We start from the raw sequence: 25,258 nt of genomic DNA on the forward strand, positions 1-25,258 counted from the left end.
AGCCCAGAGGCCCAGATTCAACCACTCTAACTTGCACAGATCCAGGATGCAGTAATATGCATTTAGGGACACCAGCAGGGTCTGGAAGCCCAACATCAAGGTGAGGTACAGACAATCTGCATAGGTACTAAAAGAATATAGGAAAGAAATTGTAATATCTCAGATGCACACTGCAAGAAAGGAAAACACACAGACAACATGAAAAAACAAGTGAGGAAAGTGCCCTGAACAAACCAGGACACTATAATAACAGAACCAATGGACAGCAAAGTTGATGAAATGTCAGAGAAGGAGTTCAGAAGATTCATAGTTAAAATATCTGTGAATTAAAGAATAACTTAAATGAGCAAATACAGGAAAAAAGTTGATCACTCCAACAATGAGATAAGAGAGCAAATACAGGTAGCAAAAGATTATTTCAAGAGAAAGATTCTGGGAAAAAAATAGTCAAAAATCCTTGAAATGAAGGATATAATAAATCAAATAAAAAACTCAGTAGAAAGCATAGCCAACAGACTAGATCACTTGGAAGAAAGAATACAGACAATGGAGACAAATTATACAATCCAGAAAATAAAGTTGATCACTCAGTAAAGATAGTTAGAAACCATAAACAGAACATCCAATAATTATGGGACAGCATGAAAAGACCAAATCTAAGAGTTATTGGGATAGAGGAAGGCACAGAGTTTCAAACCAAAGGAATGCACAATCTCGTCAATGAGATAATATCAGAAAATTTTCCAAGCATGAAGAGTGAGTTGATAAAAACAAATACAAGATCCTTACAGGACACCAAATGTACAAAATCACAATCAATCTACACCAAGATACATTATAATGAAAATACCTAGGATACAGAATAAGGATAGAATCTTAAAAGCTGCAAGAGAGAGGAATCAGATCACACATAGTGGGAGACAAATTCAAATATCAGCAGATTTTTGAACCCAGACCCTCAAGGCCAGGAGATCATGGAACAACATATACCAAGCTCCAAAAGAAAATGGATGCCAACCAAGAATCTTATATCCAACAAAACTAAGCTTTAGATTTGATGATGAAATAAAAATCTTCCATGATAAACTAAAAGTTAAAAGAGTTTACAACTAGAAAGCCTGAACTACAGAACATCCACAGCAAAATATTCCAAGAAAAGGAAATGAAAAACAATGTTGAAAATCAGCAGAGAGAGGGATTACACTAAAGGAAAATCTAATCAGAGGAGATTCCGAGTCACATTAAATACCAAAAATAAACAAAAATGTTTGGGAATACAAATCATGTCTCAATAATAATACTGAATGTTAATGGCCTAAACTCACCAATCAAAAGACATAGATTAGCAGATTGGATTAAAAAAAGAAAAAGAAAGACCCAACAATATGCTGCCTCCAAGACACTCATCTCCAAGAAAAAGACATCCACAGACTGAAATTAAATGGTTGGGAAAAATCATAACACTTACATGGACTGCGGAAGCAAGCAGCGGTTTTCATCCTTATATCAAATAAAGTAGACTTCAAACTAAAGTCAATCAAAAAGGATAAAGAAGGACACTATATACTGCTCACAGGAACCATACACCAACAAGAATTAACAATTATAAATATATATGCCCCAAACAATGTAGCATCTACATTCATCAAAGAAAATTTTCTCAAGTTTAAAAGTCAACTAGACCACGAGACAATAATTTTGGGTGACTTTAACACACCTCTTTCATCACTAGATAGATCTTCCAAACAAAAGCTGAACAAAGAAACTATGGAACTCAATAATACAATCAGTAACTTAGACTTAACTGACATATATAGAATATTTCATCCTTCAAAGAGAGAATACACTTCTTCCCAGCAGCACATGGATCATTCTCTAAAATAGACCATATACTATGCTACAAAGTAATTCTTAACAAATATATAAAAGTAGAGCTACTACCCTGCATTTCATCAGATCATAATGGAATTAAATTAGAAATCAATGATATAATAAGAAATAAAATCCACTCCAACACCTGGTGACTAAATAACATGCTACTGAATGAACAGTGGACTACAGAAGACACCAAGGAGAAGATTTAAAAAATTTTAGAGGTGAATGAGAACACAGATATAACATATCAAAATCTCTGGGACACTATGAAAGCAGTTCTAAGAGGAAAGTTCATTGCATGGAGTTCGTTTCTTAAAATAAGAAAACGTCAACAAATAAATGACTTAACATACATCTCAAAGCCCTAGAAAAAGAAAAACAAATCAATACCAAAAGCAGCAGAAGATAGGAAATAATTAAAATCAGAGCTGAAATGAATGAAATTGAAACAAAATAAACAAATGAAAAAATTGACAAGAACAAAAAGTTGGTTGTTTGAAAAAATAAAAAAATACTGATAGACCCTTAGCCATGCTAACAAAGAGAAGAAGACAGAAAACCCAAATCAATAACATACATGATGAAAAAGAAAATATCACAACAGACACTACAGAAATATAGAAGACAATTAGAAATTATTTTGAAAACTTGCACTCCAATAAAATAGAAAATATTGAAGGCATTGACAAATTTCTAGAGTTATATAATTTGCCCAAATTGAATCAGGATGATACACAGAATTTAAACAGCTCAATTTCCAGTGATGAAATAGCAGACATCATCACAAGTCTACCAATCAAGTAAAGCCCAAGACTGGACAGATACACAGCCAAGTTCTACATAAGACCTTTAAAGAAAAACTAATACCAATACTCTTCAATTCATTTCAGGAAATAGAAAAAGAGGTAGCACTTCAAAACTCATTGTATGATGCCAATATCACTCTGATTCCAAAACCAGGCAAAGACACATCAACAAAAGAAAACTTCAGACCAATATCTCTAATGAATACAGATGCAAAAATTCTAAATAAAATTCTGGCAAATCAAATTGAAAAACATATCAAAAAGATCATGCACGATGGTCAAGTAGGATTCATCCAGGAATGCAAGGTTAATTCAACACATGAATATCAATAAATATAATTCATCACATCAATAGAATGAAAGATAAGAATCATATGATCATCTCAATAGACTCAGAAAAAGCATTTGAAAAAATATAGCACACATTTATGTTCAAAACAGTGGAAAAACTAGGTATAACAAGAACATATCTCTATATCCTAAAGGCTATCTATGCTAAGCCCCAGGCCAACATCATTCTAAATGAAGAGAAATTGAAGTCATTCCCTCTAAAAACTGGAACAAGACAGGGATGCCCACTTTCATCCCTTCTATTTAACATAGTTCTTGAAACACTGGCAGAGCAATTAAACAGATGAAAGAAATTAAAGGATACACATAGGAAAAGAAGAACTCAAACTGGCACTATTTGCTGATGATGTGATTCTGTACCTAGAAGACCCTAAAAGTTCCACCAGAAAACTTCTACAATCAGTAAATGAATTCAACAAAGTATCAGGATATAAAATCAATGCCCATAAATCAAAGACATTTCTGTATATCAGTGACAAATCCTCAGAAAGGGAAATGAAGAAAACTACCCCATTCTCAGTAGCCTCAAAAAATTTGGAATGAATTTAATGAAGGAGGTAAAAGACCCATATAATGAAAATTACAGAACCCTAAAGAATGAAGTCAAAGAAGACCTTAGAAGATGAAAAGATCTACCTTGCTCTTAGATAGACAGACTTAATATTATCAAGATGACCATACTTCCAAAAGCACTCTACAGATTTAATGCAATTCTGATCAAAATCCCCAAGACATTCTTCATAGAAATATAAAAAGCAGTTTAACAATTCATCTGGAAAAATAAAAAGCCCAAAATAGCTAAAGCAATCCTTAACAGGAAGAGTGAAGCAGGTAGCATAACTATACCAGACCTTAAACTATATAGGATAGAGAAATAGTAACAAAAACAGCATGGTATTGGCACCAAAACAGACTGGTAGACCAATGGTACAGAATAGAGGACACAGAGATTAACCCACAAAATTACAATTATCTTATATTAGACAAAGGTGCCAACAACATGCATTGGAGAAAAGATAGCCGGTTGAACAAATGGTACTAGGAAAACTGAAAATCCATATGCAACAAAATGAAATTAAACCCCTATCTCACACCATGCACAAAACTCAAGTCAAAATGGATCAAGGACTTAGGAATACAACCAGAGACTCTGCATATAATATAAGAAAAAGTAGGCCCTAATCTCCATGATGTGGGATTAGGCCCCAACTTCCTTAATAATACTCTGGTGGCACAAGAATTAAAATCAAGAATCAATAAATGGGATGGACTCAAACTAAAAAGTTTCTTCTCAGCAAAAGAAACAATCTGTGAGGTGAATACAGAGCCTACATCCTGAGAGCAAATCTTTATCTCTCACACATCAGATCACTAATCTCTAGGGTATATAAAGAACTCAAAAAGTGAAACATCAAAAAAAACCCAAATAACCCTATCAATAAATGGGCCAAGGACCTGAACAGACACTTCTCAGAAGAAGATATACAATCAATCAACAAATATATGAAAAATGTTCATTATCTCTAGCAATTAGAGAAATGCAAATCAAAACCACTTTAAGATTTCATCTCACTCCAGTCAGAATGGCAGCTATTATGAAGACACACAACAATAAGTTCTGGCGAGGATGTGGGAAAAAATGTACACTCATACACTGCTGGTGAGACTGCAAATTGGGACAGCCAACATGGAAAGCAGTATGGAGAATCTTTGGACAATTGGAAATGTACCCTCTATTTGACCCAGCTATCCCTCTCCTTGGTCTGTATCCAAAGGACTTAAAAACAGCATACTATAGGGACACAGCCACATCAATGTTTATAGCAGCACAATTCACAATAGCTAAACTGTGAAATCAACTAGATGCCCTTTAATTGATGAATGGATAAAAATGGAATATTATTCATCAATAAAAGTGAATAAAATCATGGCATTTTCAGGTAAATTGATGAAATTAGAGAAGATAATGCTAAGTGAAATTTGCCAATCCCAAACCATCAAACACTGAAAGTTTTATTTGATATAAGGAGGTTGATTCATAGTGGGGTAGGAAGAGGGAGCATGGGAGGTACAGACGAACTCTAGATAGGGCAGAGGGGTTGAAAGGGAAGGGAGGGGGCATGGGGTTATAAATGATGGTGCAATGTGATGATCATTATTATCCAAAGTAACATGTATGAAGACATGAATTGTTGTGAATATACTTTGTATACAACCAGAGATATGAAAAATTGTACTCTATATGTTTAATAAGAATTAGAATGCATTCTGCTGTCATATATAAATAAATTTTAAAGATAAATAAAATAAATATAAATTTCTTAGAACAAAAACTATAATTTGTATAATTTGTATAAGCAATGAATGAATTATTTTAGTATATAATTAAATCTATAAATATATGTTAAATATACAAAACTAAAATATACAGAATTATAAACATAAATATGTATTATAGACATAAAGTCATCTTACTGATTTCAGCAGCTATGACAGTAAGATTGTGCCATTGAGATAGTTCACGGTCAAGTGGTTTTGATGTGTAAAGCGATCCATTTCCAGAATATATATTAAAGATCCGATCAAGGTCAGTATGGCGATCCAAAGAAAATCTGAACGTAGAGGCCAAAGAAAAGCACATGGCAATGTTATTGAAGTGTTACAGGAGAAAATGGTAAAATTAAAAGACACACATATTACTAATAATTATCAGAAGAAACACAGTACTGATCTAGAATGTAGAGTTTCATGAGTTAATCACAGAAATACACTCTCTCCAAGTACTTGGTTCTGTATAGAAATGCTAGTGTTCTAAAATCTCTGCTCTTAAAATCATTGTCTATTTTCATGTGAACTAATATTGATATATTTGACCATAACATAGTATGCATTAATGTGGTTACATTGCTTTATTTAGTAGTGGAGAATTACTGCAGTAATCCATTGCAACAGATCAATCCCAGAAGCTCAGATTTTTCTTAATAACAAAATTGGAGATAACAGTAGGTTCATCAAACTGGTTGGGCATCAACTAATGGTGTTTGGGAGCTTCAGAGTATGATATATACATAGCTTCAGTTTCTAACCACATGTATTATAAAATGTATAACTTTAAAATAGTATAATTCCAGATGAGAAATCTTCATACATCTGTATTAAAATAGGCAGCAATTGGTTATTGTGGCATTGTATTGTATATCATTCTGAAATCTAATACCAGGTTTTTCAATCTTAATGATGTCATTGGGATAAATCCCATTTTTTAAAAAAAAACACACTACATGTTTTAGCCTTCACAAATAAAGCAAATAATTTTATCCCTATATCTAGAATAATTCCCAAATTCCACCCCAGATTGACAAAATTAGTTTACTACTGAAAGACCCAAGATACATTTTATCTCCTCCTTATAGTCTTCCATGATCACCTAAATTTCAAGAATCTATCTGCTTCCTACCTAAAGTAACTGTACAACTATATCTGTCATTTATCTCATGTATTTGGAATTTGTTTCATTCCAAATCTAAAACAGGAATTTAAACTTGAAAACAATGTGCCTACTGACCACTATCATAATATATCTACTACTGTAACTTTAGTAGGCAGTTAGTGAATATTATTTGATTCTCATATTCTTCTCCAATGGAATGAAAACTCCTTGAATAATATGTTAATATCTGATATGGTTATCTAAAAATATTTATTCAATGTAAGAAAGAATGACAGAATTATTAGGAATTTTGGCAAATAGAAGTTCCCTTATTTATATAGAAATGTGATGTGAAGTTGAAATATGTACATTAATAGAAAGCTTTTGTTATCATGTATCATGATTTTGCCAAACACAGTTTTTGTGTTTTTCTTAGTTTTTTGCAGTTCAGTTTAAAGAAGCAATAATAAGATTTAGAGTATTATGTGATATTATCTTGAAGATGTAGAGAAACTACAGCCCTTCTTTTTCAAATATTATTCAAAATATAATTTTATTTTCTGATTCTTAATCAACAAATTATATGTTAACTTTCATTTTTCTTTTAAAATCATTTCCAAGATACATGTTTTCAGTAAAACTTTTTGTTTACTGCATTACCATTTAGGATATATGACATAATTTGTAACATGTCCAGAATGATGACATAAATACATTAGACTTGCAAGGCTATTTTATTTCTTTGAATATATAAAATTGTCCTTTTATATCTACTGGAAATTAGAACCAATGCACATTCTCCTTTAAATCATTTCTAGATTGTTTATAATACCTATTATAAGATAAATGCCATATCCTACACAAGTAATTATTGTGCTATACTATTTAGGAAATAATGACAAGAAAAATGTCTTCATACATTCAGTACAAACAAAATTATTCCAAAAACTTTCCATTGATTTTGTTTGAATTGGTAGATGCAGAACCTGTAGAATATATAAATTTACTACATATATGTGCATACTTATCCACAATATTTATATTTATTTGATTATATACATAGTATAGTATATCACATGTATACATTGTATCTGCTTGTTCTACAAAAATAATAAGATATAAGAGTATGCCTTCCTACTTTCTACAACAAGGTGATACAAAGCCATACCTATTGGCATTGTATATTCTATGCATGAATGGACTCTTCCTGGTCCTTTGATTTGTGTTTTCATTAAACATTATATTTATTGTGTTTTTAAGTACCTATATATAGATTTTAATATAAAATAGCCATCAATCTATGTGAGGATGGAATGTATATTTCACTTTGTGGAGATATATCTTTATATCAGGACTTAATACTAGTCAACTTAATTTTGTATCATCAAAACTCTGATGTATCATTTTTTAAAAGGATCATTTTGAAATCAGGGACCCAGAACAGAGACGGCTGATGTTAGTTAGAATTTCTGCCAAGAAAATGCTTGGTAAGTATTTAAGGGGTAAAATTAAACATGTATATTAGTTATTTTAAAGCTTAAAGAAAAATTCAGGGAATGCAGCTACTTAGATGAAGACAAGTGGACTGGAGGGGTGATATTCATAGGGAAGTCCTGCTGGCAGTTGGGAGAAATATGTGAATATTATGTACAGTTTTCTTCTGCAGCATGTAAACTGTGATGCTGCACATCAATCCAAGAAATAGTATTTATGCATAATTATATAATTAAATAAAACCATACATACATTTGTCACTGTATATAGTATGACTTCACTTGAAAGTTGGCAGAATTTATACAATTTTCAAAGTAAGTCTGACCAGAGTCAGGTGAATGATTCATGAGTACATACAGAAATTGTACAGCAAACCTTTAAACTCATACTTTACTAGCTCATGTGGAAGCAAAATCAACCTGCTGAGAATTAAGGAAACAAATGAAATCCAGAACACATGATGGAAAAACAGACTAAAGTAAGCGCTCACTTTGATGATGAATATTAGGTATATCTGTGTTTCCTTGCTATGTCAGTGCAAATGTCAATGCAAACTTTGAGTCTTTCTCATTTTTATGTGTCTATCACATCTCACATGTTTTGATTGCCATAATAAAGAAAAATGTTGAGTGACTGATATTTCCGGAATGTCCTTGCATTTTTTGAGACAGCTAAACAACAACAACAACAACAAAGCCAAAAACCGAGAACAATGCAAAAATTCCCTTCTTTGATGACTAGAGTATAAGTACAATTTGTAAAAATTATGAGAAAACTGAATTATAACACAATCACATTATTTTTAACCATTTATATTTATCTCACATACAAATATCATGGCTTGGTTGCAACATGAATGTACATCTAAAAAAGTATTCTTGAGCCCAGGCACAGTGATGTACATTTGTAATCCTAGTGGGAGGTTGACACAGGAAGAGTTCAAAGCCAGTTTCAGCAACTCATTGAGACCCTGTCTCTAAATAAAATACAAAATAGGCTGGGGATATGGCAGTGGTTGAGTGCCTCTGAGTACAATCCCCAGTACCTCGTTTCCCCCAGAAAACAACAAACACTTTAAGGAGACAAACAGATGATACAAGCCAGACTTCAGTCTATAGAATGTGATAAGAATAAGCTATAACCCTTGTGCACACCTGCTCCCAGATATTTAAAGCCAATTTACCTTAAACACTGGGCTCACCAAATTTATGTATAACTTACAGAAAAACTCCTGTAGTATTTAATTGCATTAAATGTTTCAAATAGAATTTCATAATCTCTATGTGAATTTCAATTTCTTCTGTTTCATCTCAAACACAGGCATAATTACCTAATGGGGCTGGAAGCAGAGTCTGGATCCCTTGCCATTACAGTCCCGATTATTGTGCCCACTTCAATATCTTCATGAACCTCAAAGAGGTAGGAGGACCTGCTGAAAACAGGAGGTTCATCTATATCTTCCATAGAGATTTTCACAATTGTGGTGTCTTTGAATGGTCCTAGATAATAAAAACGTGGGTCCACATGGGTATTTTCTGCTTCAACCTTCAGCGTGTAAAGTCTCCGGCTCTCATAGTCAAGTGGCTGTAAAAAGACAAATGTCATTCAATTAAAGTGAGGGGAATTGTATGACATGCTCATTTCAAGTTAGAGAATGATTTTTAAAATCCAGGTTGAATGTATTTGATTTGCTTATTAATAAGTTTAGAAAGTAGCACAGATAATTATATAATCCTTAAATATTGTTTAGGATTCAATTTTTACTTTTTATATATTCAAAATGTAACACTTTGGAACTTAAGAAAATGAGATTTTAAACCTTGCAAAAAATTGGGCTATATGTTCAAACCTATCTCATAGGTGGTGATTCCCTACAAAAAAAATGGACTGGCAGATTATGTATATGTTGGCATGCACACATGTGTGTTTTGAGGTATTGGGTACTGCTAAATTTTTCTAAGCAAAAAAAAGTGAAGCTGGGTTTGGTGACATACACCTCTAATCCCAGCAGCTTAGGAGGCTGAGGCAGGAGGACTGTGAGTTCAAAGTCAGCCTCAGCAAAAGTGAGGTGCTAAGCAACTCAGTGATACCTTATCTCTAAATAAAATACCAAATAAGCCTGGGAGGGGCTGTGGATATAGCTCAGTTAGTGGAGTGCTTACTTTGCATGTGTAAGGCCCTGGGTTTAATCCCCAGCATCAAAAAAAAAAAAAAAAATAGCGCTAGGGTTTTTTCTCAGTGGCTGAGTACTCCTGAGTTCAATCCCTGGTACCAAATTTTTTTTTAAATTTTAAATTTACAAAATCTTGGTGATAAATTTCCATACTTGCTTGAAATTGTCAAAATAAAGAAAATCTCAGGAATAAGAAAGGACAATATCCTGTACAACCACAAGAATGAGAAGTTATACTTCATGTATATATAACATGCCAAAATACATTCTACTGTCACGTATAAGTAAAAATAACACATAAAAAAGAGAGCAAAGATTTAATAGCAAGTTGGCATGAGGATGCATTAATAAACAAAAAAGGGGCTTTAAATATCAATATAGTTTAACTGTCACAAATAAAGAACTATGTCTCTCACCTCACATTCACTCTGAAAGATAAGTTTTATTAACAGAGAAGACATTGCTGAATCAGACTTCCTCCATTTTCTTTTTCATTTTTAGATGCACAAGATTCTGTTTGCATGAGTGCTACATTCTGGTCATGGAAAATAATAAAGCTGCTTTGCCCTTTGCTGGTCACTGTTTAATGAAGGTTGAGTACCTCCTGCCTTGCCATGCACTCTCAGGAGAGTTTTCTTATTAACCAGTGCCTCAGTGGTTACTTGATGGTTGGCATTTCATTAGAAATTATTGTTTTTTTAAATTTTCCCTGCATTTTCTCATAAGATGGCACTGATCCTACAATAACATTACTGGTTACCTTAAAATTGTATCACTGAACATATGTTAGCAGAAAAGTTTAAATTACATAGCATAAGGGGAAATGTGAACAATTGAATTATGTTCCAATCCATTCTGTTTTTATTAGCATCTCTAGTTATTGCTTCATGAATCTGGATGGTGTACTACATTTTATGCTTCCAACTATAATGATATATTGATCTTATTAGCTATTAAGCATTTTCTTAAGAAAATAATGTTATTATTGTGGCCTTTTATTAATATGACTTGAAAAAATAATCACACATACATTAACTTTTTAAATTTTGTAAAATCTCAAGACTCATGTTTCAATCAATAGAAACACAGTGAACATGTCTAAGAAGCTTTTTGGCTTTATATCCTTCTTAAGTAAACTATGAATTACATTCAAGCATGGCAGTGATATATCTTTTAATGGATAATGCATGAGTGAAAAGTACATAATGAAACCTCAACTCTCTAAACACATGATGCTTTTTTCTGCTGATGCAGAGCACCTTTTTCATGGTTATGATGCCTTCCTGGGTGTCCTTCTCAGTTATAATGTCAAACATATCAGTCCCATCACCATCAATAATTCGGTATTCTACTTCAGCATTTTTCCCAGTGTCGGCATCGGTTGCTTTCACACTTCCAACAGCTGTGCCGACTGGGGAAGATTCAAGAACCCGAACATGAATGGTGTCTGCAGAGAATAAGAAGAGATGAATACAGAGATTTCTGAACAGAATTTTCAGAAGTAAAATGTATCTGAGAATCCTGTAAATCTTAAACTCTACATTAGATGTTGATTGATTCATTCTTTGAGTATACCAATTATGGTTAACATTCTATTAAAGTCTAGGAGCATGAGGGCTTTGACTTGTGTGTGTGTGTGTGTGTGTGTGTTAAAATGAATACTGAGAACCAACCTCTAATAGTATCAGGAGTTCTGGTTTTGAAAATAAGCATGTTGTCTTTTTTTTCTTTTGCTTTGAGTGCAGTTATATATCTATGTGTGTTTATACAATCACAATAAATCACAGGATACACAGTGACTATTTCTATTTAATTAATTTTGCTATGCTGTATTTGGTAATTTTCTTCTCTTCCTTTAGCTGCAAGACAGAACGTTCCAAAATTCCAGTGAAATCAGCTGTAACAGGTAGGAATCTAATTTCTATTTGTGACAACAAAAAACAAAGGAAAGTTTATGGCAGAAATATCAAGATGCCCTTCTCAGAGTCAGAGAAAAAAAAAAACAACACTAAAATCTGACAAACTCACCTTCCTTCCAGAGCAAAACAAGAATTTATCTAAGCCCTTGGTGTACCTGGATGTGCTTCCAGCTTGAACAACCTCTACTGCTAATGAGATTTATGTTTAGCACCTGGTCATAAACTACATATTTCTGACAGGTTAATCGACTGGAAGCACAGTTCTGATTATTGCGCCTTCTTGCTCATAAACCTTAAGTAATTCACCTTAATATACATAATAAAGTTCAGACCTCTTGTCTAGCCATGTTATTGCCTACATATATCTTTCCTAACATATTTGGCTTTTGTTCACTTTCATGAAAGATTTGCATCGAACTAGACCATTTAGTTTTTTCTGACCCCTACTTTCTTTCTAACATCATTCTATGTATTTTTCTCATGCTATTTCCCTCAAGTAAAATCCTCTCCCAATTATACAAATATATTTAAAATGCAGTTTGTCAGAAGGAAATAGCACTTTCATGGGTGAAGCACTTCAGGAATGGTGTTATGCCAAGGGGTCGGGGGCAGGGGGCAGCTCAGAAGAAATAAACCTGCTGACAGCATGATTTTAGAAATCTAGCCTCTAGAACTGTGAGATGATAAATTTCCTTTTCTTTAGGCTACCAAGCCTATGGAATTTCTGTGGCAGATGTAACAACCTAATACAGGCATATACATTCACTCAGTTTTAAAAGTAATTTTCTAGGAGAACATTGTGAAAACTCAGTTTTCATCACATTCCAGTTGGTCTCAGAGGGTATTTTCTTACCTTTTTCTCTGTTTCTGGTATCACACTATGGAAAGTCAGTTAACTCATTTCGTGACTACTCTCCTACTGCCTCTCCTGGCCTTTTTCATCACTTCACTTTGGAACACCTGAGCCCTGGGTATTTGGATGGTTCTCTTGATCACCTCCTTCAAGTACTTGCCCAACTCTGACCTTCTCAGAAACATTCCATCAGTAACCTAATTGCAAATAGACTGGTCAGAAACAGTAATACCAGTCGTGCTTCTTACCTCTTTCCATTGCCAGGCACTATACTATCTACATACCTATTTATGTGTGCCACAAGGACATAAAACATAGGCTGGTTGAATTTTTTCACCAATGTTTTCCCTCTGAATATTATAAGCACTATATGATGATTGCTCCCATTTTACTTAAGGTACAACAAAAGATCCATAGGCTGACTTTTCCTAATTTTGCTCTTTCATTCTCTCCCTTAATTTATACTTAGGAGTAACATCTTTCTCCTTGAGGTTTTCCTACATGTTTTTCTTATTTCAGTTTAATACATTTTTCCTCCTCATAAAAAATTACCCATTTAAATCTATAGAACTGCTTATTATTTGTTTGATATATGCCTGTATCATCAATCTTCTAGTGCACAACTAGAACTCTAGCCTTCTTACTTCAAGAACTTTCTTTAAAAAATTAAATGTCATACAGTCAACAAATCAATCTATTAAAATACAGAAAAATGTCCTTTGTGAAATGCAAAAATCATCACAATACAGAAAGAATACAAAAATGATCACTACAATACAGAAAGAACTCATTATGAAGGTCAACGGTTTAACTTCATTTGTTTTAGAAAGCCTAAAATCTGATCTCTGCTAAAAACCTTAGTATTTTTATTATCTATTTTCAAATCTACAGTACATAAGAAATGCAGCCAAGCTAATGTGTTCTCAACTAAGTATCAGTTAACCATCCACAAAATTACAAATATATGATATGTTTGGAAAACAAATATAAATAATATGAATGATTTGATTTATATGTACATAAAACTTAATGATATCCATTTTGAGATTACATATTTTTTTAAGCAGATAGCATTTATTGCAATATGATCAAGGACTATTTTATGAGGCAAGTTTGAGTAAAATTTTTAAAACAGTATTTATTAAACTCTTTGACTATGCCACAAGCTAAACATTAGCATAAAATGGTAAATTAAAATCTTTATATTTTTGAAAAAAACTTGAAAGAAAAATATCAAAATTAACTTATAAATGTTCAAATTAAGAAGAAAATAAAGTTGAGGGGAAAATCCTACAATTGAAGAAGTAATGAAGTAAAATGTGGTGCACAGAAAATACTACCAAAAGAAGATAATTTATCAATTTGTATACTTATAAAAAAATAAAGACAAGATAAAATTAAATTAATAGTTCAAGCCTGAAACAGGAAAATGACATAAACACAAAGCTAAAGAAATAGGAGATAGTAAAAAAATATAGAAACTAATAAAGTTGATACATATAAAAGGAAGAGATTAAAAATATAAAACATTGGGCTGGGGATGTGGCTCAGGTGGTAGCTCACTCGCCTGGCATGCGTGTGGTGGGGCCCGGGTTCGATCCTCAACACCACATACAAACAAAGATGTTGTGTCCGCCGAAAACTAAAAAATAAATATTAAAAAATTCTCTCTCTCTCTCTCTCTCTCTCTCTCTCTCTCTCTCTCTCTCGCTCTCCCTCTCTCACTCTCTCTTTAAAAAAAATATAAAACATTGTTTCTTATATTAAAGACCTTACAAAACAATCAAATGTCTGGAAACGTTTCTTATGGAAAAGGAAGAAAAAGAAAAACCTATTATTAAAAATTTTACAGAAAAAGACTACAACTGCAGAAGATTGAAAAATTAGAAAATATTAGAAATATTGTATGTTGAAAAATGAATACAAATAATTTAAACTATACCAAACCCTACTAATGAAGAAGTAAAGGATGATTTTAAAATCATCTACCATTCAGACACAAATAGCTCATTTTTCAAAGAACAGAAAATTCATGGACCAGAAAATTCTAGTTTTATGCAAAGTCTTCCAGAGAACAGAAAGGAAAGACTGTTTTCTAACTCACTATATGAGATCAGTATAACCCTGGTAAAGAAAGCAAATGATAAGTGTTTGGTGGGTAATATAGTATGGTCAAAATTTCAAGTCTACCACATGTAAATACTCAGTCCATTTTTTTATATTTCATAATCTCAATTGTAAAGTTCAGTTTATGCCAAATATTTTTTCTAATCACTTTTCTATTGTTATGCCAGATTTGTGGGACCCCAATAGACCTCCAGGAGCTGAATCCAATGCAATCACACAAAAGTCTTTATCTCAAGCCTGGACTCACAACTGTTCCCGATGCAGTGTTTTAGGGAGTGAGTCCTGGTCCTTTGTTCAGTGAGATTTTATAGATTTTGGGGGGATACTCTATGTGTCACAACATCACACAGCAAATCATTCCATACTGTGGGAAAATCAAACAACAACTCTTAACATTGATTAGCACATTCAATGGCGGGAACAAATTGGGTAGGGGTGACTGGTTAGTACAATAGGGGGATTCATTTGAACTGATTGGTTTAGGCCGTGAGGGGTATATGTGCTAAACTACCTGGTTCCCCAACATGTTATCAACCACCATAAACTACTTGGGGGTCATCTGGCATTCCAAGTATTTTCCCTGTCTCATGCTGATTGGAGGTTGCTAGGGGGGTTGCTATGGGTCCTCACCTAGCCTAACTGAATCAGGGACACCTGGCACCAGCGACCTCTCCTGTTATTTACAGACAAACAACTCAGCAGGGTGGGTAAGTGCCTAGGAGTGCTCTGTGGGTTTTTCCAAGGACAAGGATCATGCCCCCTCCTTGGACAGGCTTTGTTCTGAGGTAGAGTCCGGTTTCTCAAAAATGGAGTCACATTAGTTTCTCACTATCAAATTTCTTACTCTTTGAATTTCATCATCTTTTCCATTAGTCTTTAGGAGATCTCATTTTGCTTTTGGTTATCATATCTTCTTACTGACTTCCAGTGTGTGAGTTCAGGCTTTGTTTTCACTCCATTGATACTTTACAGGAACACTAGTCAGTTCTTTCAGAGTATCTTCAAATTGGGTTTGTCTGATATTTTCTCATGAGTAGATTAAAGCTATGCACCTTTGTGAGATATATCCAAAAGGGATGTGTTGTCCGTATGTCATAACTTATCAGGGAGTACATGCTGTCAATTTTTCTTAGGACTGATGAAGTTAACCTTGGTCACCTGGCTAAAGTGTTTCTGCCAGGTAATTAATGTCATCAAAATTGATGATAAAATTATTTTTAACCATGACTACTTACTCTAGCCTCTATGTTTTCTTTTACTTTTTCATGTTAGCTTGGACTTCTTTGTATTCTTAGACACAACCTTAGATTCTGAAAGTTGGTCTGCTGTGAACTTGCTATTATAGCTCTGGTGAAGTAACAAAAATTATTTATCATTTTATTTAATTTCTTGATTTGTACAGGACAATATCCATTACAAGGTGTATATTTCATTTTGATTATAATTAGTGATATTCCTGTTAATTTCTAGTACATTCTGAGACTTAAATAGGATATTGTTCATGCTCCATTGGTTCACACCAAGGGGAACCCTAGTTTTAGAACTGTATTGTTATAATTGCAATGATTATCTCTCAGTATTTTTCCTCAGTAATTTGTTGGAAAGTATATATGTGGATAAAGGTGTATGCATATTTGCAAATACATATATTTGTTTTTTCCTAAGATATTAATTAAAATATTTTCAAGGTGTTCTGTAATTTTCTGAAAAACTACAATTGAGATGGAGCCTTCATCAAAATATAAACTTTGGTCTTCTGTCAAATAATCTAAATAGATTTATTAAAAATACATATGTTGCTGAGCACAGTGGCACAAGCCTATAATCTCAGTAGCTCAGGAGTTTGAGGCAGAAGGATCCCAAGCCAGCCTCAGCAATTTAACAAGGCCATAAGCAACTTAATGAGACCCTGTCTGAAAATAAATAATAAATAATAAAAGGGCTCCAGATGTAGCACAGTGGTTAAGTACTCATGGGTTCAATTCCCAGTACCAAAAAGGAAAAAAAAATGTTGTACACACAGTTGGTTTCATGGCACGTCAATTTCAGTAGTTAATTCATTCAAAATACTTTTATTCAGGGTCCTACATGTATACTTTAATAATGCTTCTTTTTCAGAATTACTCGAAAACCATTCTTAGGGCAAGATTTATTGAGTATTTTTCAAAATTAAAAAGTGTTTCTCTACATTTTAAACACATGGAAGAATGATTTATTCATACTTTATTTATTTGCATGTCCTGTGTGTTGAATACAAGTATTTCAGTTTGTCAAGTTCACTGAAATTGATTTAATTGAGAGCCAGTCTGTTCTCCCTACAAGAGCATTTACCACATAGGGCATGCAGCAGAGGAGAGCTGGAAAAGGTGCAAAGATTGTTACTTACACAGTGACTAAGGCAAAGGAGCACCTGTCACCCATCTTAAGTTTAATTTCTCCTTAAAGACATCTATTTGCATGCTTCTTATTTTTTATCTTACAGTTGATGGATCTTTAATTATGTGGTATGCTTCCCTATCAATTCCAATTTATAGTTGTTTTAAATTCATTCTCAGGTGTCAGATTGAATCATCTGCTTCTCTTTTAAAGTTGAGGGCAGATAAATAATTCTTCCTGGTAAGTATGCTCTGGCCAAGGCAAGAATGTGAGGAGACAGGTAATTGCCATTTCTGTAAAGCATACAAAGAATTGTAATAAGCAAGTAAAAATCTAGACAGTGATGTTGCAGAGAAGGTTCCCTGAAAACTGAACAAAATATATGGTTACTTTAATAAACATGCTTTTGCACAGCACCTGAATTGTCATTATTAAAGATTTCAAAAGATTTTGAGTTATTTCTGTGTTGTTGTTGTTGTTTTCTGCTTCTGACATTTGAGACTGATATTTCAAGTCACTTGTTCTACCATACATTTGATCAATAGGACTTTTCACTGGAATATTAAAAACATTACAGATTGGTGCACCAGAATTGAAATCATCGATAGCTCAATGTGGGTAAGAAACATTGGAGGACAGACATAAGACAGGCAAAGTAAGAAATGTGACACAGACTTCCCTAAGAGCCACACAAGAAGTGGCAGAAATCAGCGAGAGGGGAAGACAGGCAAATTTTTCACCTTCAGTTTTTGAATTTAGCCCCAAATAGCTACTGTTTTGTTTTGTTGATTCAAAAACAATGAGGTTCAAAGAGCTGTAATTTGTCTTTATCCTTTGTTCCCTGCCCTTGTTGCTATTCACATTTATATAAGAGTGCTCTGATTTTCCAGAGTTGAGATAAAAAAAGCACCACACATGTGAATCAACAAAATAATTTAACATTAGTTTAATTTTTTATTTGCTTTCTGTGCAATCTTATGGTAACATCTCTATGCTGCATAATAATCTCAAACAATACTTGCTTCAAGAAAAATGACACAATTATGCATGTTTATAAACCATTCCATTGTATAATGTTTAAAAGATGTTTTTTATTGAGCTTAACAGGAAGAAATTAAAAACTAGATAAAGCTCCTTGGAGGCAACTGCAGAGTAGTTAAGGAAATTATGCAATGCTAAATGGGCATTTAGGAGAAAGCAGAGGAGAATTGAAAGTCACACTAGAGACTGAGGAAGTGCTAAGCCTTTGGAATTGAAGATACTCATCAGAGGAAAGAGAGAAACCTATATTTGTGAACCCTGGAGACCTTATCACAAACTTAGCTTTGGGCATTTAAGTTAAATTGGAGCAAACAGAGATTCTTCATAATATATTAGTTTCCTGTTTATACCATTGAGGAAAGTAGCATGACAAAGCTTTCAGATAGGCTGCCAGTGATCCCCATAGTTTTTAGAATTTATCTTTATACATTTCTTTGAAATTGTCTCTGAGTTAATTGGCATCAACAGTTATGCAGAATTGCAATGTGTACAAACATAAAAAGTATATAGGTTTGGGGAAGGTTATGATAAACCTTAAGTTAATCATTCTTAGATATAGTACTATTCAGTCTTCTGACAGACAATATGTCTCACCTGAAATTTTAAGTGCATTAAAAATTCTTAAACAACAGCCTAATTTTCCATACCTCACTTATTTAAACACACAGACACACCACACACGAACACACAAAAACACACACAGACACACACACCACACACAAACACACACACACACACACATACACAAGTTTGTTCTAGAGAGTATCATGATACAGAAGGACTTTGAATCCCATTACACAAAATGCCAAGTTGATTGGTGTAGGTCAAGTTTCCTTTAGAATAACTGGAATATTGCAAGTGAGTTTTTACATATTTCTGTATTTCTGATTTCTCTTGAACTCATATGATTTTATCACATGTGGGAAATAGTATATTTTCCCACTTGCGGTCACCCTAAACCTTTAGCCAAGATTGGTCACATCTGTGTTCACTTGTGTGTCACATACATAGCTCCGATAGTCATTTTTTACTGGTTATAGATATTTATAACCCACTGTCTTTCTTTAGCTCTCTCAATTCAAAATGTTCAAATTGAATTGAAATCTCTTTCTCTTCAAAGAGACTTGTCTGGTAGAAAGCGTGAAAGTATCTTTGTATTGATATTTTACCTTTTATCCCACAAATCTTTTATCGACCTGGTTTCTAAGTCCTGTGGATCACCTCCTTAAATACACTATAATCTCAAATCCCTCCTCTCCTCAGCATTAGTTCAGACTCTCATCAATTCTTGCCTTTCCTGTCCAAGTAGCATGCTTCACTGATATCAAAACAATTAGTCAAAAAGAAGAGCTATGCCTGATGCTTTGAAAATAGTAAGGATCTCTTAGATAATACATGCAGTGCTTTATATTCAGCCCTTCTCCTGATACTAACACTGCTTGCACTTCATTTCTTTCACATTCCCTGCTTTGAACACTGGGGCCCCACCATTCTAAATCATACACCTTTCACTGAATACCAATGGTGTTCACTCTGTTCTAGCAACAAAACAAAACAAAACAAAAAAATGCTCTTTGCCTCAGTGCCAATATTTTTGTTGTTGTTGTTGTTTATTTTAGAGGGAGTTTTAGATAATTTTCTCTTTACTGATGGTTTTACATGTGAGAGGGCACATCATTTGTGTTACAGCAGTCTTTGATAGCTGTAGCACTGATCTTCATAGATAATCTCTACTTACATGTTCATTCATGTTTTGTATATATATGTGGTGTATACATTTGTATTTTCACTTATACACATGATATATATTTATAAACACAATATATGCATGCAAAAGCATCAAGATTGTAAGATAAATTACAAAGTGACATCATAAACTCTGTGTGTGTGTGTGTGTGAGAGAGAGAGAGAGAGAGAGAGAGAGAGAATCAATCTCTATACTTTATCCAAATGCAGATTATTGTGGGTCTACCCTGCTTCTTAATACTTGCTTTATGATTATTATAAACTATTATTATTTCCCAGCATAGTTCTTGACACACACTAGGAATTTAATCAATATTTATTAAATTGACAAATTCTTAATAATATTATTTCTGTGTAATTCTTGCAAACTGTAGGCATTGGGGCGAAGAGGGAAAAAATCCAACAATTATTTGACATTATTTTCATGGTTGCAGTAAAAATCACACTATATCTAACTAAATAAATTATAGAACAGTTCTGTGAAACATGAGTATATTTATTTTTTTCTAGAAAATAAGAAGGTGAAAAGAGACATTTTAAATTTTATTTTCTTTTCAAGCTGAAGCATCTTCCTTGGGACATACCTGACAGTTACTCTAGTTGAAAAGTGCTTGCTAACTTTAAAATATGCAGATCAGCCTGGGGCCTACATTATCTTTGGATCCCCAGTTGAGGGGAGGTTGACTCTATTTACAAAGAGAAAACCAGCAGTTATTAAATCAAATCTCTTTGGTACCAGGCAGGGATTATGGTAGTCTCAGAGCTCCCTGAATATACATGCCTTAAATTCCTATGCATATCATATAAAATTTCCTTGAAAGACCTTGTCTAGTGAAAACTTGATTATGCATCTGCCCAAGCAGTATAGAGAACTCACGAAAAGGACCAGTCATGTTTGGTCTTTAAGTATCACAAAAGCACCCACCTATGAAGGTATGATTTCATGCTCTTGTACCAAAATGCTTAGATGTTGAAGAATTCAGTGTGTCCTCCTTGAAGCTGACCCTATAATCCAGATGTGTAAAGTGAATCATATAATTAACTAAAAGTGGAATGCAAGATGGAGGAACAATTTTTTAATGTACTATTTTCTTTTTATACTGCTTAGAAGTACAGAATTGACAGCCAAATTATGTCAGTCTTCAGGCTGTTCCTTCTATTCCAACTGCATAATTATGAATAGTGACTTCAGTTTATAAATTTCTATTGTTTTAACTAATAAAAGGAGGGAGAAAATTATAATAGTCTTCCTCATACACATGTTGTGAAGATTAAATGAGAATGTTTGTGTTATATTTTATACTATTTAGCACATGCTATAAAAATACCTATTATTTTATAATATTGTTCTATCTTGTTTATTTTGAGCAAAACATATAATCTATACTTACAAGAAATTAATGGGATAATATAAGTCATCAATCAAGAACATCAACATCATACTAAATGGAAAAACTAAAAGCATTTCCTCTAAAATCAAGAACAAGACAATGCTGTCCACTCTCACCATTCCTATTCAATATAGTTCTTGAAACATTAGCCAGAGCATGCAAAAAAGAAAAGGAAATCTTAGGGATAAAACTAAATAAGAAGTCAAACGATCTATGTTTGCCAATGATATGATTCTATAAGATTCAAAAAACTGTACCAGAAGACTTTTACAGTTTATAAATGAGGTTAGCAACATAGCAGGATATAAGATCAATACCCATAAGTCAATAGCTCCCCTATACTCCAATACTGATTGAGTTGAATAAGACATCAGAAAAACCATCTCATTCACAATGACCAAAAAAAAAAAATTAATACTTGGGAATTAACCTAACCAAGGAGAAAAAATAGCTCTACAGTGAAAAGTATAGAACACTGAAGAAAGAAAATGGAGACAATTTTAGAAGATAAAGACATCCCATATTTTTGAATAGGCAGAAGCATTATTGTCAAAGTGGACATTCTGCCAAAAGCATTGTATAGCTTTAATTCAATCCCCATCAATATACCACTGATATTCTTCAAAGAATTAGAAGAGACAATTCTTAAATTCATTTGGAAGAATAAGAGATCCAGAATAGCCAAAGCAATACTAAACAGGAAAAGAGAAGCAAGAGGAATCACAATATCTGATCAGTTTCTAATCTGAAACATACTACAAAGAGGTAGTAACAAAAACAGCATGGTATTGGCATCAAAATAAACATAAAGACCAATAGAATAGAATAGAAGACACAGAGACAAATCTACATACCAATAGGTCATCTAATATTTGACCAAGGTGCCAAAAATATATCTTGGAGAAAAGATAGCTTTTTTAACAAATGGTGCTGGGAAAACTGGAAAGTTATATGTAGAAAAATAAAACTAGACACTGCAAAAAACTCAGATTGAAATGTATTAGATTAAGAAAATAGTCTGGAAGCTTTAAAACTACTAGAAGAAAATATAAGGGTCAACACTCCACCATATCAGTGCTGACACCTATCCCCAAAGTGTAAGAAATAAAACCAAGAATCAATAAGTGGGATGTCATTAAACTGAAAAGCTTTTCCACAGCAAAGGAAATGATTAATAGTATGAAGAGGGAGACTATAGAGTGGGAGAAAATCTTGGCCAGCTACTCCTCCTCCAGTAGGGGATTAATATCCAGCATATACAATGAACTAAAAAAATGACCCAATCAATAAATGTGCAAAAAAAACCCAAAACTAAACAGAAACTTCTCAAAAGAAGAAACACAAATAGCCAACAAATACATGAAAAAATGTTTAAGATCTGTAGCAATCAGGGAAATGCAAATTAAAAGTGCATTAATATTTTGCATCATTCCAGTCAGAATGGCAATAATCAAGACTACAGATAATAAAAAATGCTGATAAGATTGTGGGGGAAAAGATACACTTATACATTGTGGGTGGGACTGCAGACTAGTACAACCATTCTGGAAAGTAGTATGGACGATCCTTAAAAAATTAGGGATGGAGCCACTATGTGGGACCCAGCTATCCCACTCCTTTGTATTGCCCCCAAAGGTCTAACATTGATATACTGTAGCAAATCAGCCACCTCAATATTCATAGCAGCACAATTCACAATCGCTAATTTATGAAATCAACCCAGATGCCCATCAATAGATGAATGGAATAAGAAATTATTACACACACACACACACACACACACACACACACACACACACGGTTTTTTTTCCAGCATAGAAAATAATGAAATTATGTCATTTGCTGCTAAATGGATGGAAATGGAGACTATCAGGCAAAGTGAAATAAGCCAAAATCAGAAACTGAAAATTGAATGTTCTCTCTCATATGTGAAAGCTAGAGTAAAATAAAGGAAAGAGGGAAGGAAGGACAGGATATTATATAGAACCAATCAAATACAAATTTATACACAAACAAAAGGAAGTCAAGCAGAGAAAGATGAGTCAGAGCGGGGAGAGAAAATGGGAGGGCAAAAGAGGAGGAAAAAAGTGGGGGATCATAACTGAAATTGATTTCCATGCATTGATAAGTTTGTCAGGATAACCCCAACTGCTATGTATAACTATAAAGCTGTAATAAAAAAGAACATCCAAATAAAAAGAACAAAAAGCATATATAAATATGAAATTGTTTCCAGACCTCAGTGATTCTGAATTGTTTTTTACTTTTTCTTTTAAATAGTTATAGTTGTGTATAATCTTTAGTGATAATCGAAGGGAAATATGAAGAGACAGCATTTTCTTTTTTTGTTGTTGTTTTATTGGGTACCAGGGATTGAACTCAGAGGCACTTTGACCACTGAGCCAACTCCCCAACCTTATTTTGTATTTTATTTTGAGACAGGGTCTCGCTAAAGTTGCTCAGGACCTCACTAAGTTGCAGAGGCAGGCTTTGAACTTGCACTCCTCCTGCCTCAGCCTGAAAAGCTGATTATAGGCACATGCTACCGTGCCCAGCTAAGGGATGGTTTTGAAATATGCAGAAGATGAGTCTTGTTAAATTAATGTTCAATCACAAAGCTCATCCATCACCTATAATTTATTTTAACAAAAACTTTCCTGTGAGAAATTTTGCATTAGTTCTCAGGTCATTAATAAATGGTGGACAACAACTGATTTTTGTTACTATTCTCAATAGTTCATGGGAAAAAAAATATAACAGACAGTAATAAATTCACTATTCTGAGTACACTTTGGATAAATCTGGATGCTATATAATAAATACCATATCAGATTCTCATTAATTTGAGATGTATCTTATATATATACATATATATATGTATATATATATATATATATATATATATATAAATAATATATAATATATCATATTAATTTGACATATATCTAATATACCACAAATGAGGGTTTTTCATTCATTGCATGATCTTTGGTTTATAATTTAAAAGTTTTCCCTTCGTAAAATCTCAGCTAACCTGACGTTACATAAATTTACTTGCTATTGGTTTATGATTTCTCAACCTCAGTTGTACGAAATAAGTTCTGTGAGTAAATGCTAGGACAGCAGACACATCCTTAGCTAGAATGTAAAGTAATCTGTTCCCTTTGTATTTTGTTTCAGTGTTGTGTAGATAGCTGTAGCCTCTGAAAATTTTGCAAGGGTTTGCATCCCATTTGTGGGTCAGGTCTGTATGTTTTGCCTGAGTCTCAGTCTTGTATACCAAATCAAGTTTCTTGAGTCCTATTGCTTTCTTGACACTTGGAGTTCCTTCAAAAACTGGAGCCAAATCTTAAACACTAACTAGGTGAATGAAAACCTGACCACCGGTTTAACTTCTTTTGCAAACTCTTTTTCTCTAGAAGAGGGGCTTCCTTTCTGGTGTTTTTGTTTTGTTTTGCTTGAAAGAAATTGAGAGTAGAGTTCTGCAGCTGTTCTCTGCAACATTTAAGTAAGGATACTGGGCCTAACATGCTCACTATAGATGAGATATCTCTCATATAAGCCTTGATATTTACCCTTTTCCTTCTCAAGACTCTCGACTCAAAATTGAATTATTTTTCCAGGGATGTTTTTATTAAAAATAAATAAATAAAATGTAATTTTGAAAAAAATCCTG

General features: G+C 33.3%; 1 protein-coding gene across 1 annotated transcript in view; it reads right to left on the minus strand.

Moving 5' to 3' along the window:
• The window catches only part of LOC143640279 (cadherin-10-like), a 94,253-nt gene that overhangs the window by 56,566 nt on the left and 12,429 nt on the right, over positions 1-25,258 (minus strand). Inside the window, 3 exon segments of the mRNA XM_077108130.1 lie at positions 5,508-5,644; positions 9,287-9,540; positions 11,389-11,576. Coding sequence (XP_076964245.1) covers positions 5,508-5,644; positions 9,287-9,540; positions 11,389-11,576 — 579 coding nt within the window.

The sequence above is a fragment of the Callospermophilus lateralis genome, unplaced genomic scaffold (genome assembly GCF_048772815.1).
Source record: "Callospermophilus lateralis isolate mCalLat2 unplaced genomic scaffold, mCalLat2.hap1 Scaffold_161, whole genome shotgun sequence".
Taxonomy (NCBI): domain Eukaryota; kingdom Metazoa; phylum Chordata; class Mammalia; order Rodentia; family Sciuridae; genus Callospermophilus; species Callospermophilus lateralis.